Here is a 16,581-nt window from a genome sequence, read left to right as displayed (position 1 = left end):
GGGACTCCCGTTAGGGCTGTGAAGGTAATTCAGTCTCACTGGCCCAGTTTTGTCCTCAGCCGGTCTGCTGGTAGTTTTTGAGATGTGACACCTGTTCACTCAGAACTGGAAGGAGTCCCTCAAATTCACCTCACTGCATTTGTAGTATTTGTCCATGTAAAAGCCTGGCTAATGCAAAATCCACTCCCCCACAATCTCTCTCATCCACAAACAAATGTTTTCACTTCCTAATCCCACAGAACCAAGGGCTCATCCAGAGAGAAAACCAGGCGTATTATATAGCAGCTATGTGATGCTGCTGTGCAACAGGTTTGTTTGCCATGCAGGCCAATTATCACTTTGCCAGGTAGTTAGGGCCTGATTTTTAAGACAAGTTAGACACACAATTCCATATGCCTAATTTGTGAGTGCAAGTGCTTTTATTGTGCGTGCAAACTGGGAAATTGTGTGCTCAAAAAGATAATAAGTTTAATGCTGAACATATTCAATCATGGTAATTGCATATGCAAATTAGTCACACAGTTGTAAGCCCAAACTGTCTGAAAATCTGCCCCTCTATTTGTTATAGTAACAGTTTAAAAAAATCACCAACAACATTGCAATCTTATAATAGCTAGGATTCTCTGAATATTAGTTAAATCTGTTGTCTTCTGTAGCTAGTGTGATCATTTTGGTACACAATACAAGTTTAGTATTTTCCCTTTGAAACTCTGTGTAAAATCTGCACTCAACTGCTGCAAATTAGGAACACAGTTGTTAGTGATGTGGTGCCATAAATGTATATGTCATTTACGACAGATAAAACGCATGTCCTGAAGAGCTGGAAAGGTGTGAGTACATAGGTCACAGGTTGAGCCACAGTGGGAATGCTTCAGAAATCTCGTGAAAACCCACCTGATCATGAAGGAAGAAATGGAGGATGCTTAATGTATGTTGTTTGACAGCTAGTTCCAAAGGGAAGTGAGTCAAAAGATTGATAAAGGAGCAGGCCATCAGGAGTGGGAAGGGCTACGGGACTTCCTGACCGTCAAAGGGAGTTCATGTTGCCCTGGTCAGACAGAACTCACTGCCTCATGATAGTCACAGACTCTGATCTTCTGGATCCCGCTGCTCCAGCCTGGTAACATTCCCCACAGACAGACACACTGAGCCTAGGCTCACAAGGCCCCAGGTGGGTAGTACTTCCACCTGAGAAGTTGCACTGGCCCATGTTTTGGGCTCATGTTTTTTCCCTTTTCTCTTTTCAGATGAGCAACAAAAGGTCCAATAGCTTCCGCCAAGCCATTCTGCAGGGGAACAGGAGGCTGTGCAGCAAGGCACTGCTGGAGGAGTCGGGACTAAGCCTGTCCCAGAGGCTAATTCGACATGTTGCATATGAGACCCTGCCACGCGAGATAGACCGGAAGTGGTACTACGACAGTTACACCTGCTGTCCTCCGCCCTGGTTCATGATTGCCATCACCATTGTAGAGGCAGGTATCCTACTGCGCCGCTCCTGAAAACCCCTCCCGGAGCGCGAGCAAGCGTAGGGAGACTGTTACCCCACACGTACAGACCGTGGCTCTGCCAATGCACCTGCCTCTCTTGAACCCGCATTGACGCTGGGGCCACGCTCTGTGCTCATTTGGTGATCTGCGCGAATAGGGACTAGGGTGAAACTAGCACATTGGCTTTCACGTGTAAATGGGAGATTTGGAATCGAGGTCTCCAAAAGCAGAAGTCTAGGTCGTTCATCTGATGCTTTCCACTGCGTGAGCTTCTGGTGCGGTACCTCAGGACAGCTTCAAAGTTCTGCTGAAGTTAGTTGTCAGTGGGCCATTAGGCAAAGGGTGGTGCCAGTGGAAAAGCTAAAACCTCTTGCGCCTTTCATCCAAATCCCCTTCAGCCTTTGAGCTAGATAAATTTGGTTTCTATGGAGCTTACTCACCCGGGGTTCTTTAGAAGGAGACAATACAAAGCAAGGTTCTGCACGCATGCTAAAGACTCTGGTACCTTTCATAAGGGGTAGGTGCTTGCCTTATCATTCTTCAATAAAACATGTCCTTACCCCTCCGCTTTCCTCACTTCCCTGCTCATGGGGTCTGCATTTCAGTGATGCTGTCCGGATGCAGTTTGTCCAGTGCTTTTGGGTCCTTTGCAGTGAAAGGTTGTATGTAGATTTACAATTTTGTTTGGTTTTGAGGCTTTTTTTTTAAATGCATCTTAATTGGAGTTTGTTAGTTCCTCAGAGTAGGAACCTTGTAATCATTCATGTTTGTAAATGGCTAGTACTCTCATACTGCTATATAAGCATGTTGTGATAGCTGGGGGAACCTATTGCACAAGTTGGATATTGAATTGTAGTTTATTTCTGTGGAGGGATGGTGTTCATTAACTGAGGAATCTCCCTGGTTTTCTAGGTTGCCTTTTTTCTTTACAACGGAGTGGTATTAGACAGATTTGTGCTGCAAGTCACCCATCCTTTATACCTGAAGAACTCATTAGTGTATCATCCTCAGCTCCGTGCTCAGGCTTGGAGGTACCTAACCTACATATTCATGCATGCCGGGTGAGTACTTCACAAATTTCAGAGGGTCCCCACAGCTGAGTTTCCAGAGAGAGAGAGATTGACTTGAATCAGTTCAGAATTGGATTTTATAAAAGATTTTTCAGTTGCAAATGGCCATTCTGTGAAGTAGAACAAATCGCATGCTGTTGAGGGACATAGTAAAATACTGGGCTGTTGTTCAGATGGGTTACCTTCAAAGTCCTTGTACTGGAGGAAATGGCACTAGTGATTCGATAGGTGGTGCGTGTCTCTCACTACTGAGCCAGTGACCCCGACATACATATCTGGGGCTATGTAGCTCTGCGCTTCCCCAACTGTCCATTTGCCCAATTTCCCCCAAGTACAACTAGGTGGATATTGGAGAAGAAATCTGCAAAAATGTAGCTGAATTTTTTACCCAATTTGCCACATTTGGCTTTGAGATGAAATCTGGTCTTGTAGCTAAAGTACTGGATTGGGTTTCAAGAGGTCTGCGTTTTAGTCCTGACTCTGCCACAGACAGCCTGTGTGAGCTTGGGTGAGTTGCTTAATCCCTCTGTGCCTATAATCTATAATTACTTAATAATATTTTGCTATCTTATTGTATTTGGTGGCACCTAGAGGCCCCAAATCAAGATTGGAGTCTCATTTTGCTAGGCTCTGTACAAACACACAGTATGAGACAATTCTTGCCCTGAAGAGGCAACAAGACAGACAGACAATCAGAGGGGAAATTGAGGCACAGCATGAATGGACTTGCCCAAAGTTACACAGGGAGTCTGCAAGCCCAGCTGGGAACAGAATCCAAGTCTTATGAATCCCTGTTTCCTGCCCAGTGTCCCATTCCCTGGACCTCTCTACCCCACAGGGGTTTTATGAGGCTTGCTTAATTGGTGTTTGTGAAGTGCTCAGATGCCATAGTGATGACAGCACCACAGAAAAGCCTGTAAATGGCTGAAATGTGCATGCTCCTTCTGTGTGTGTGCGGGCCAGTGATCTCTCTCTTTGCAAATGTCTGGATAGATAAGTTGTGGTTTTTCCCTAAATTTTTCATTGGAAATATCACCGTGACAAATTTCTCTGTGATAGTTCATAATTTGAACCTTACAAGGAAATGGCTAGAGACTCTTCCTTTTTTTTTTTTTTTTTCCCCTTACATGAAAGATTAATGGAAATCTAATCAGTGGTGCCCACTAAAATGCTGAAAAGATTCATCTGATGTTCCTAATTTGCTAGTGAACAGCTCCCTAAACTTCTCTCCTCAGCTCACAATTGGTCTTGTGCATAAGATCTCACCCAGATCTTTCAAGTAAACATCATGTAAATTTCCTAGGAGGAGCCAATTTTGTTTGAAAGACAGGGCAAAAAAAGAAAAAATTAGAAGAAATTTCCAAAACACCTGTGTCTCCTGCATGCCATGGCCCTCCAAAAACAGCCTTGTCCAAACACATCTCCAGCTGGAGGGTGGTGAGGGCAGATAGTGGGGGGCAGAGAAAGAGACACTTCTGCTGGACAGGACACAGACCACACATGCAAAATGTGAAGTGGAAAGGTCCATCTTTGAGGAACTCAAGCAAGGATGAGGGGAAAATTGGCCTTATAACAGAAAGTTACTCTCAATCTTAACTATTGAGCAGCAACCCAGGGCTTGTCTTCACTGTCAAAAAGCTGTGTTTTTTACCTCAATATAATTAATGCCCCTGAGCTATCCTGAGGTAAAAACTGAAGCAATGTCTGCACAGCTATGGTGCTGCAGTCATGCCCCTGTAGCGCTGTAGTGTAGACACTCCCTACAGTGACAGAAGGGGTTTTTCCACGGCTGTCATTAATCCACCTCTCCGAGAGGCGGTAGTTAGGCTGAAGAATTCTTCTATCAACCTAGTGGCATCTACAGTGCGGGTTAGTCGGTTTGTTTATGTAGCTCCAGGCTGTGGATTTTTTACACTCCTGAGCAATGTAACTTAAATTTTAAGCGTAGACTTGGCCACAGTGAAGACTAGGCATTGTAGTTTTAGTGTGAGGTAAACTCACTTTGGTCAGTCTCAGGCAGGTAGGGGCATGTATAGTGCTGACCTTGGCAAGTTTTCCTCACAGTAAACCTCAAGAGCCTTGTTTTCACTATGTTTTTACCTGAGAATCACTGATGTGCATGAATTACCTTGAGGTCAAAAATGTAGGCCTAACTCTCCATAATATGTACTTGTATACCTTGTGTATACATACACATGGGTGTATGTGTATTATATAGCTTGTACAGTCAGATAAAATAGCAAACTGCTCTGGGATCCATTTGAATGAAAGGTAAGATTATTAGCGTTTAAACTTCTTTCGTTATTGTTTGTAACAGGGCTTTCCAATCCATGAAATGTCACCACTTCGCCTTAGCAAGCAGCACTCTGGTGTTAGTCACACATCTTGCTTGAAAAGTTTGCCAAGTCCTTTATTTACCAAGTTTACTTCACAGCCCTGGCTGGTTTCGGAGGGAGGCGATAATGAAGACAGTATCGAACGTCTAACCTTTGTAAATATTTGAGATTTATCCCAGAGAGCCTCATTACTTTTGCAACGAATTCTAAATCCTGTAGATACATAACCATCAAAACCACACACAGTCCTGCTTGAATAATAAACCCTGTAGCAGTTTTTATGAGGAAGCAGCATCCTATAGTTGGATGGTTAAATGATCATTTATTGCTGACTTATCTGTATTAAGTACCTTTCGTATCAGGAGAATAGATAAATCCCGAGAAGGTAATAATCTTTTTACTGTGGGCCCATTATTCCCATCTCATTTTCAAAGGGCAGGCTAATCCAGTGGTGTGGAGTCTATTGCTGTTATACTTCCTGCTGAGACTTTAACATGGTAATTTGCATTCCTTAATTTACTGCGCTCGTCTGCTTTTTTTAAAAAATGAAAGTGACAGTCAGAAGGTGTTGGAGAAGAAGGCAGTTGCTAAGGCCAGCTGGCTGTGCTTCTACAAAGATTCCAAAAATGCACTGTTTGTGTCTCCATCCTCATGGAAAGAGCTTTATAAAGAGGCCTGAAAGCCAAGTCGAAGCTGTAAATTTTGCCCTTCTGCTTTCATGCAAAGCAGCTGTTGATTATCGGGGGCCCACCCATTTATTACACCGCCGTAACTAATGACTTGCATTGATTCTCAGTCCCATTTGTTTGGTCCCAGAGAAGGCTAACGTCCTAATAAATCAGTTACATTGTCATTTCAAGAATGACACATTCAAAGCTGGAGAAAGCTAATTATGTTTTATGGGTGCTTATTGACTATGGAACCTCTGATGCTCTTAGCTTGATGGGAAAGTGGGCTGAATAGGCTGACTCCTGGTAACGCTTTTAGGAACAGGCACATGTGTCAGGTCCACTGAAATAGCTTTTAGAGTCCCTCACAAGAATAAGCTTTGCCTGCAAAAGCTGCCTTGCTAAAATAAGGACAGTTGCTTGGTTTTAAAATGTTGGACATTCCCCAGGACGGTTACTAAGTGTCAGTCTCTTGTTTTCCTTCTATACAAGGGCAGTGAGATGCTCTGATTCATTCCTGTGATCTCTATTTGACTTTTGGTAGGCATTCCCAACTAAGTGCTTGAGTCCCCTGTACCTGCATGAGCAGAATGAACACAAGAAAATGACTATGCCCAGTGGCTCCAATGCTCAGAGCAAGCAGAATAAGCACATTCAGTTAGGTTACAGAAATGTCCAATAATGATAAACTGCAGAACAAATGGGGGGGGGCACACAGCGAGAGGGTTGGATTATTAGAGAATATTAGAAATTAGAGAGAGGCTGATGTCTTAATAGGTTTGTTTCTATCTTCCTTTAAGGACAGGATTGCACCATCCAGAACAAGGTCTAGTATTTTGTCCAGTCTAAGTTTCAAACGTCCCAAAGGATGCAGCTTCCACCACCTACCCAGGGAGAATATTCTACAACCTCCACAGCAGGAAGATTTCCCTGATATTTACATTAGGCAAATCACAATGCTAACATGAGGAAAGCCCAAAAGAACTAAATATACCTAACCCAAGATAAGTGATGACTACGGCACTGGGGACAGGATAACTGATTGGCCATTTGGGTAGTGAGAACACCACGGGTGACCAGGAACTATCTAGGATGGCATACGGGAGGCCGTAGTACCATCGTTAAAGCACTTGGGAATCCTTTAGTAGCAGAGGGGATGTGTAAATATTTGTATGATGCTTTAAAAAATAGAAAACAACAGCTATGTGCCAAGTGTTATTGATTAGATGTAAGATCTTTGCTGTTCTAAACTCATGACCAAACACAGTGGAAATCTACAGCATCGGTGTCTTTTTTTTTTCACAGATGCATCTGCTTGGGATTCATGCTTTCCGCCTGGCTCCCACGCAGGTTGGCACTTGTTAACGTGCACAGTAGGGATGGTGAACGACAGGCTGGAGTTCCGCAGGCAGCCTTGACGCTGTGTTTTGCACTGTAGATGGGAGTTGCACAAGCACTCAGCATGGGACTGTCTCTGTTTCTGCTGCAGCCCATCAGCATTGAATCATTGACTCTAGTGGGAGCAGAGCTAGGTCAATCCCGAGTGCTTTTCACAATCCCTCCTTGCACTTGATAGATCCCCCACATGAAGCCACCGTATGTCAGCCGAACATGAAATCTCTACCTTCTTTCTGCTCCTGCTACGAGCAGATAGGGATAGGCCCAGCAAATGTTAGGACATGGAGCGTGGGGTGGGGCCTGCTAGCACGAATCTTGAAGCTGCATTGTGTATCAGCAAGATGAAAAAGGAACTGTCATAGGACAGCTGTGCATAACCTAGAATTGCCTTGAAACTCACATGTCAAATTGATGTGCAGAGCGGGAGGGCATACTGTCAAGTGGTTAGAGCAGAAGACTGAGAGTCAAGATTCCTGGGCTCTTGTCTGTCTCTGCCACTGTCTTGCTGTGTGGCTGCAGGTCACTTAACTCCTCTGTACTCCGTTGTACCCATGTGTGGAAAAGGGTGTAATAAGAGTGTTGTGAGGCTCAATCGCTATTTGTAAAGAACTTTGCCGCCTTTGAAAGGACCTAAGGGCTGCAAAGGAGGATTAGCAGTAAAAGCAATAAGTGATGTAACGTGCTCTGAACAGCTTGGTTGTTGGTCCCCTGATTCCAGTAATCATGCTTTTTCTCTAGTATTGCTATTTATTTCCATGCAGAAGCTATTTCTAATTTTATACATGCATCAGTAGCTTCAATTATGCTTTGACAATTTATGAGGACTACACTGAGCAGGGTTTCACTTAAAGGTGAAATCATTTCATAGCATCTGCTTGGTATGATAAAAATGTTTTCAGGCGGGATATTTTACTCACTGTCTTTTTTATCAGGAATACCTGTGCCACCAAAGCTTGATCTTTTCAGAGTACAATTTGGCATCAAAAGGGAGAACTTCCATTATATAGATTAAAATACTATGTCAAGCACACTCCCAAAAGGATTTGATTTTGTGGAGCTGGACAATAGAAGGAAACCAGGAATCTTCTCTCAGTTGCATTCCTAGCCCCTGAATCAAACATAGTCTTCACTTAACCGTCTTCCACACCCAGTGTATTTGGTGGGTCAGTGCACAGTGAATAGTCCATGGCTCTACATTCCTGCTATATGCATTGGTTCACACATTTTCCCCCATGTCGTATATTCCTTTAGGCCAGGCCATGCCTTGTTGTTCAGGTTCACATTATAACAGGCTTGAATCTGAGTAATGTGTGGAACATTCCTAAAACCGCTGGTCTGAATCTGCAGACTTCATGTCATAGCAATCCGTTACCAATGCTACTGAGAGGGTGAAGTGTCTTCTTATGAAGATAGCGGCCCTTATAACATGGAAGATGAAGAGAATTTGGTGTAATCTTGGGAGGAGACAGAATTCTTATGAAAAGCTTTAACGGAAAAATCAGGGAGTGCACTCTACCTATCTAGAATTAGCCCATTTCATCTGGGGATTATTTTGTAATATTCTTTTGGAATAGTAAAAATCTAACATAATATCCATCCACAAAATTCACTGAAGGAATCCACCATGGTAACCTGTAATAAATGACTGGGGAGTGTGAACTGTATCCATCACAACTTCTCTTTGTTGGATGATGTCAGATCTGTTCAATTTCATGTGCCAAAATTGTCTTTTAGTGGCTGCAGCCTGCAAGGCTAAAACCCCCAATGTTACTTCTGGTGAGACTTCCTTAGGCTTTGGCTTTGGCTTTGTTTAGCTTTTAAACAAAGGTCATGGTTTTTATCCCCTTGCCACTGTGGTGGAGTTTGCAGTCATGGATTCATGACAAAATCTATGCCCAGGGGGATAGCTGCCTGTCTCTCCAAATGCAGGTATCAGAGCATGTGATATGAATATTGATGATAAATCAGCTGTAGGTCAGTGACTAAAAAAAAAAAATGCATGAAAGTTACATAGACTAAGCCAAAGAAATCTGATTAGAATCTAGATTGTGGCTCACTTGGCCTCCTCTTCCAAGACATCGTTATATTGTGGGAAACAAGGGGAAAACACAGTTAGAAAGAACACAACTAATGGTATTTTTCTTTGCCCCAGGATAGAACACCTTGGACTCAATGTTGCTCTTCAGCTTCTGGTTGGGGTTCCCCTCGAAATGGTGCATGGAGCAGCAAGGATTGGCTTTGTCTACATTGCTGGAGTTGTAGCAGGTAAGTGGTGTGTCTGACCCCAGATGACCACGCGCTGGAAGTATCACAATCAATGTTCTCAAAGGTTTGGGTGTTTATGGTATGGGAGGAAAAGGTGCCTATTCTTGACGTTTCTTGGGCAGGAGTTCTTTGCTTTCCGTGCCAAAGACTTGGGATGCTTGGGATGATGGTGGCCATTTAGCCTTGCCATTGTAATTCTAGCACTAAGGTTATAACACTTGAAACATGGATCCAATGGGGCTATACAGTCTGTCTTGCAAATAGCATCTGCAGGATGCAATATTTTGGGAATGACCCTGCACAATGGTGCTGATGTGGCCAGGAATTACTAAAGTACCCCCAGGTCTCTGCCATATCAGTTCTTTCAGCAGCAAGGAAGCCTTGATTTTAGCTCTTCATTTTCCTTTGAGGTGCATGCATTTCTACTTGGCAGGGAAAGCCAGGCAGGTACTTACAAGAACGTAGCCCCCATTCTGAATTGCAAAATTTTCCATTTGTTTAAAAAAAATATTTTAAACATTTGAGCCAAATTCTGCAAACTGTGCAGCCCGGGTGCCTTAAGTGAACCTCGGAGCTCCATCTGAGACTCAGCGGGCGTGAACCTCACATGCCTGGAAATCAAAGAAAGCAAAACCTCAGAGGCTTGTGAAACCTGTTAAGCAAAACCTCAGAGGCTTGTGAAGGCTCTGACTGGAGCATAGACACGTGGCAGCTTTGGTTCAAATGTGCTTTATCTGCTGAAAGACAGCAGCTGTGCCCAAAAGCCACCAGTGCTTGCTGTAGAGCTCTCATGCAGTACCTGTGCAGCCTGGTGAGCTCTGCTCCAGGGATTCCTGCTTCTGAAGTACTGGCAAGGCTTGTCCAACTCAGGGCCTTCATGGCATCACTGATCACTGGCGTGGTCATGGCATCATGACATTGCATTTGCATCACTGTAGTGTTAGCCCCTTGGGGATTAAGCAGATGGCCCGATATCTTTGCCATTCTAGGAGGAGGAGGCAGAGTTGCTCTCTTGTTCTGCCTTAAACTCTGGCTGGAATTTACAAGTTCAGAAGGAGGAGCAAAGTCAGAAGCCAAGATTTTTTTCTCTGTCTGTATTTGACTAAGATTTCCAGGAGTGACTAGGGAGTTTATGTACCAGCCCCTGCTCTCTGAATTGTCAGACCTCTTTAAGGGTTCTCAGTTTGGGCACCCAAAAAGCTCATGCGTATATCTCACGTGGTGGTAACAGCTGTGCAGTAAAATGCAGAGGCTGATCACATCTTTGTGTCCTCTGTGGCTTGGGCGGACTGGGACTCGGGGTGGCCAATGAGCTGGCTGGGGCAGGGATCCTTTGACTGCAGGTGGGGCTCGGGGCTCCAGCAGGGGAGGGGAGAAGAATAGGGTATGGTAGGGTAGGGACGGCCTCTGGGGTAGAAGGGGCAGGGCTGGACGCTAGCCTCCCTGAACAGGGGGTTCATGTGCTGCCCATGGCTGTGTGGACATACTCTAAGTCACTTAGGTGCTTTTGAAAACTTCACCCCATGTCTATTGAGCCATTGTGATCTGCAGAGTCCGAGGCTGAAATCTGGGTCTACCCCACTTACTCTGCAAGACTGAAACGTGGTTTGGCCCTGTTGGGTACTATTGTGTGGTAACCAGCTCCCACACCCTGCTGGCTTCTCATAGCGTAGCTGAGATCCAAGGCTCAAAACTGTGTTGGACACTATTTGGAAATATGCTTACAGCTTGACATCTTCGCTGAGGGCTTGGCAGATGGGTCTACGTTTGACTAACTGCTACCCAAAAAATACACAGACTTAAAAAAACCAATTGCTTATAAATGCAAAGTGAAAAACTAGGACCGTTTTGAGAAAAGGCCTATGCCCGGCAGCGCAAGCAAAGCAAGCCACCATTTAGGGTTTGTTGTTTCAAATCACATGGGAGCTCTGCAGGCTGACTCTGTCTCTTCCTTTGTTTGTGAGGTCATAGGTGGAATTGATTTGCCATCAGAGCCACCTCTAGTAGTGGGACTGGAAGGGAGCAAATCTGTGGCCTCAGCCTTTATCCTTGGTAGCTCTGGCCTGCTGTTGCTTGAGGACCGACAAATTATAACCACAGCCAGGATTTGCAGGCCCACACACGCTTCTGATGGGCTGGGCACGTCTTTTAGTTTGTCTCGGCTACCATGCTTCTTCTTATTCTAAATGAATTCTCTGATTTCCGTTCATGCACATGCTTTTCCTTTCATTAACTGTGCTAAGTACGCTGTGGAGGGCAGTGCTGAAAGTAATCCCTTCTTATCTCAAGGTGAATACAACTTGGAAATTGTTAACATGAAGAATCACAGGCAGAAAACCAGCACACGATATCCCTTTGTGGTTAGATTTGTTTAGCCAATTATTTGACGCATTTGATTTAAAACATGTTCCTGGTGCTTTGAACTGTGCTGGGAGAGTGAGTGAGAGAGAGCACAGGTTAATGCTGCAGATCGAAGAAATAGAGAGATAATACAGCTTGTAAACAAATGGGGCAGCCCAAACATGCTCATCCCCTGCCCTTAACTGACTTTCATCAGGAGGGATAGCTCATTATTTCTAATCTAATTCTCTCCAGTTTGCTTGGCTCTGCTATTAGAACCTTTTGCTGTGCAGAGATGGTGAGACTGAAAGGGATGTTTCCAGCACAGCGCCCAGGGATTTAATTGTGTAAATACTATTCTCATTAATGGTTCCTCATTAGCTTCTCAGCCAGAGAACAACTCACTCAGCCAGGCTCCATAAGAGCCCAGGAACCTGGCTACGTTTCCCTGGGGAGGGGTGTCTTTCAGCTACCAGAATTAAGGGGGCGTCCGCTCCAGGGTTAAGGATGCACTGAGATTTGCGGGTAAAGCAGGACTAAGCCCCTTTCTTTCTTACTTGGACTGAAATGAGTCTCCAGATTTAACACCCTAACTCTACAGGTGACAGCTACATTGAATATAGTTAAATATTTACTAACGTGTTGCAGAGGAAAAGCCTGTTAACAATGTCTTCGGGCTTGTCGACACAGACCAGTAATATGCACCAGCGGGGTGTGAATTCTAAGGCACAGCAACGCGTTGCACGCCAACTGGCCTGCGTAGACCATGATGTGATACTCAGAGCTGTGAGGCACCTCGCTACCACCTGTCCTTAGCATGAGAAATCCTTGTCTGGGCCTGTTGGGAGTCAGCTCCACAACTCCACTGGCCACACACTCTCCTCTAGGCCTATCCAGGCCCCACTCTCTCTGCAGGTTAACAATAGGCACGCTCCAACCCCCGTGCATCTCCCTGGAGGATCCAGACCTTGTTCCACTGGACACTCACAATATTCACAGATTCGCTGCTCCTGAAGAAGCAGTACATCCCAGCCGACCACTTCCATCTCAGGTCACCGCTCTGTTTAACACGCAACACTTAGATATGTTTATAGTGAAAACAAGGAAAAGTTTATTTAGCAGAGTATAGAGAGTCAAGTGATAGCTATCAGAAGTATTGAAACAAATGGGTACCTATAAAATATAATCATAATCCACATTCTAGAACCTAGACTTACTTAACTAGATACTTTCCTGTCTTACAGAGGGATGCTCACCCAAAGTCCTTCCAGTATTTTACAGTCAGGCTTGGCTGTGATCTTCCATTCATGAGACAAGTCGTGCTTGTCAGCTTGCCCCCACGGTGAAAGATCCAGGATGTCTGTTTGCACCCCAGATATATCAGAACAATCCATTGTCCTTATTCACAATCAGGACCTCCCCCTGCTCGTGGTTGTTTCCTGGGTACTCCTTCCTGGTAGATTTCTGGTGGAATCTCTTAATCAGCATCTGGCTCAGTGTGCAAATAGGCCTACACTGTGAAGCCTACAATACACATATGACCAGACAGGGAGATAAGTGTCCATTACCTCCTGCCTGAAAGGAGCCTGTCCGAGGCATGTCACCTCGTGGTGACCTGCCTTACCTCCAAGTCCTTAAAAACATAATTTTTAGTACAGATAAATAACTTCTTAAATATTATCCATCCATACATTCTGTGGTGATTATGATGACCTGCAGGCTACTGGCTCTTGGTAGAGACCTCACATGCCACCCTTTGGCAAATTAGTATGCATATATACAACCCAGGGGATCCCTGTAAAACTCTGTGCACCCTGTGCCCTCTGGCATTTAGTATGAAGTGGTCCCTGGGTCACAGCTGGCACACACCTAAGAGTTCCCTACTGCTTATTAACATAGTGGTGTTTGAAAAAGGGCTACGCTAATCTGCACTAGAGAATTTCTAGTGTGCACCAGCAGAGTCTAAACAGGGCAGTTAGTGGGAGACATGCTGGTGTGCATTAGAACTCACACCCCGCTGCTGCACACTACTGCACTGTGTAGACAAGCCCTGTGAGAGATTTGGTCCTGACAGACACAGCTTTGTGTTTGGCTCTTGACCAGCCATGTCCCAGCAAACTTCCCAGGCACACTCTGTGCCAGCATTGCAGGGATAAGATGCGCAGAGTAACACAACATCAGTTGTTTTCCCCCAATTGGGCAGAACCTGCTTTGTCTCTGCCAAGAAAAGCCGTCTGAGCCACTCAGATCCATCAGCTCCTTCCAGTACCACCACTGCCTCTCGAGCCTTTGCTCCCTTCCCTTGGTCCCTGGCTACAGCCCTAAACAACAGTTCATCCCATTTGCCTCTAGGGGACTCCCACCTCTGCCCCAACGCCATGTTCCTCCAGCTTCCATTGCAACTCGTTCACTCCTGAGCACCCAAGTCCCAGTCCAAATGAAGTCCCAAGGTCTGTTGGAGCGTAGCCCCTTTTGGCAAACTCCAGTCGATTTGTAAGAGGGAGTAGCTTCCCCTAGAGTGGAGCTGCAAACCCTGGGTTTCTGACAGCTAGGACTGCAAGTCTCCTACTTTGCCTGTCTCCCCCGCCCCCCCCCCATGCTCTGTGAATAGCAAGGGGACTGGCTAAGTGCAATTTTCGGGCCCCAGAGCTCTCTGTGTGTGTTTATGTACAGATATGGGTGCGTCTGCATATATACCTGTAACTATAGATGGTAAAAAAGTCAGCCATATGGAGCTACCATAGTGAAGAACATGGTATGAAAAACTAGAAAGACAGAAATGCATCACTCCTAATCCAGGGCAAAATCATGGCTCGCTCTGTGCACCCATGCAGGGGAGTAAAGGGACATAAGGATCCCCTTTTACATAGCCAGCACAGGGCAGTGACCCACAGTACAAGTGGGAGAGCTGTTGCTGCGAGAACAGAGGGGCAGGCAGGGATTGGATTCAGCAAAAGCTGGACTCTGCCTGCCCCACCCCCAGTGAGCCAGCTAGTGCAGCCGAGCTGGCATGGGGGAGAAGACATCTGCTACTGGTTTATGCATTGTTGAGTTCTGATTTAAGTACAATCAGCATGCTTAGGAACAGTCTTAGCTCGAGTTAAAGCCGATGGGGAAGTTAAAGCCGGTGGGGAAGTTTAGGGTTGAACTCAAGCTGCTAACCCATGTTAAAAGCGGAGTTGCTGTGTCTTCACTGCTATGTTAACCTGAGTTGACGCACCGTTTATTTTTTGCAGTGAAGACGTACACCGAGTCACAGTTCATGCTCTGGCCCAGGGGCACAGCAATGTTGCCTTCTGCTAAACTGTTTAGTTTATTGTTCTCTCATCCTTCCAACCCAGCCCACTCCATTTGTCTGCTTCATCCACCAGTTGTGTCCCATCGGGGGTGGGGGTTTAGTTAACATTTTCAAAGGTGCCTAAGACACTTAGGGGCCCAAGTCTTTTGAAAATGAGATTTAGGTTCCTATGTCACTTAGGTACTTTTTAAAATATTACCCTGTCTATGTTATTTGAATAGTGCAATGGAGCCTTGACACTTGATTAAGCCACAGTCAAGCTCTATATTAGCAGAGTAATTAGCAAAGTCATAAAAGTCCATTTGAAATGTTTTGTCCTTCTTAGGACTCTGCTGCTTTCAGCCGTTGTGTGTTTTTTCCCTCTTCCTTGCTAATCAGGAATAATCTCTCGTATCCTTGCCTCGTGATGCTGGCTTAGGCTTTGTCTGCCTTTTCTCTCCATCTCTTCAATTACTTTCTAAAATTCACAGTGAAAGGAGCTTTGTAACCTGACCCAGCCTGCGTCTAATTGAGATGAATAGAAGAAACCATGTCTTCTTTTGGATACATCATTATTATTGTACCAGCATAATTTGCTCTCTGAAATTTCTAGCTTACACACAACTTTTATTGACCATCCTGACAGGGAGAAGATGACGGGGAGTCCTTGTTTTCTGACTGAGCCTGTCTCTGCTAGTGCAGTGGGAATCTAACCGGGGAGTGTGCTAAGATGAGAAGCAGATGGGCTGTTCTGTTGCCTACTAGTATCCCAACCCATCTGGCTCTGGATGTTTTATTTTTCTTTGTGTTGTAAAATCCCCTTGTGGTGTTTGCATCCAGGGCTGGCCATGACCCGAGCAAAGTAAGCTGTGGCATAGTGTTTTTCATCCCACACGAGCTGTACAGCTCATGTAGAGTCATAGATTCATAGGTGTTAAGGCCAGAAAGGAACCATTTAGTTTGACTTCTTGCATGACTAGCATGACATGATCTTAGGCTAGAGGATTTCACTCAGTGTTGCTGCATCAAGCCCATAACTTCTGTTTGAGTGAGGGCACCTTCAGAAAGACCTTGCATCTGGATTTCAAAACTCCAGTTGACATGCTGGCTCTATCGCCGCCTTCTACAATGGCACCAGAAAGGGAATGAGCTGACTTGCTTGTAGGTCCCTTCTGGTAATGCATGGCTCGATTTCCCCTCTTCAGAACAGTTTGGAGTCCTGTAAACTATAAGGCCAGCCCTGTTGGCATCAAATAGTGATCTGAAGCAACAACTTTAGTCATTTCAACTCATCTTGGGTGCAGCACCTGGGGCTTAAGGGTGCACTTTGCAGGCTTTCTGCTGGCCCTTGGCACAGGGGAATTGGACCCTGAATGCAGCTATCCCACTGGTGTTTTCCCTTGATCCGTCAGTGCTTGAGCGAGTTCCAAGAGAGGATGTAAGTGTCTGTCTGTGTCCAAGCCGCTGTTTCAGAAAACAAGTGCATAGAAAGTGAGCGTGACATAGGAAAGCTTGAGCGAGCAGCATGGCAGAGTGAACTGCAGCACTGAAGATGTTGCATTATGGTCTGTCAGAGCACAGGAGTGTTGAATGCCAAACCCAAGTCGCATTGGTCCTGATTCTGTGAGGTGCAGAGCGCCTCCTGCATTTCACTTAAGGTGTATTGAGGTCCCTCAGCACTTGCCAGGGTTTGGCCTGCGTTCTCTTCCTCTTCGTTTCTGTCTTGGCGCAATGGGCGGG

The 16,581-nt window shown here is 45.2% G+C and overlaps 1 protein-coding gene across 1 annotated transcript in view; it reads left to right on the top strand.

The window, feature by feature from the left end:
- The first annotated feature begins 1,247 nt into the window (after positions 1 to 1,247).
- Positions 1,248 to 16,581, top strand: part of RHBDL3 (rhomboid like 3) — a 30,691-nt gene continuing 15,357 nt past the window's right edge. The window contains exons 1-3 of the mRNA XM_077833691.1: positions 1,248 to 1,472; positions 2,400 to 2,548; positions 9,112 to 9,224. Of these exons, the coding sequence (XP_077689817.1) occupies positions 1,248 to 1,472; positions 2,400 to 2,548; positions 9,112 to 9,224 (487 nt within the window). The remainder of the gene's footprint in view (positions 1,473 to 2,399; positions 2,549 to 9,111; positions 9,225 to 16,581) is intronic.

This window comes from Eretmochelys imbricata, chromosome 14, assembly GCF_965152235.1.
Source record: "Eretmochelys imbricata isolate rEreImb1 chromosome 14, rEreImb1.hap1, whole genome shotgun sequence".
In the NCBI taxonomy this organism is placed as follows: domain Eukaryota; kingdom Metazoa; phylum Chordata; order Testudines; family Cheloniidae; genus Eretmochelys; species Eretmochelys imbricata.
Note: the sequence above shows the minus strand (reverse complement) of the source record. Positions and strands in the feature narration are given on the sequence as shown.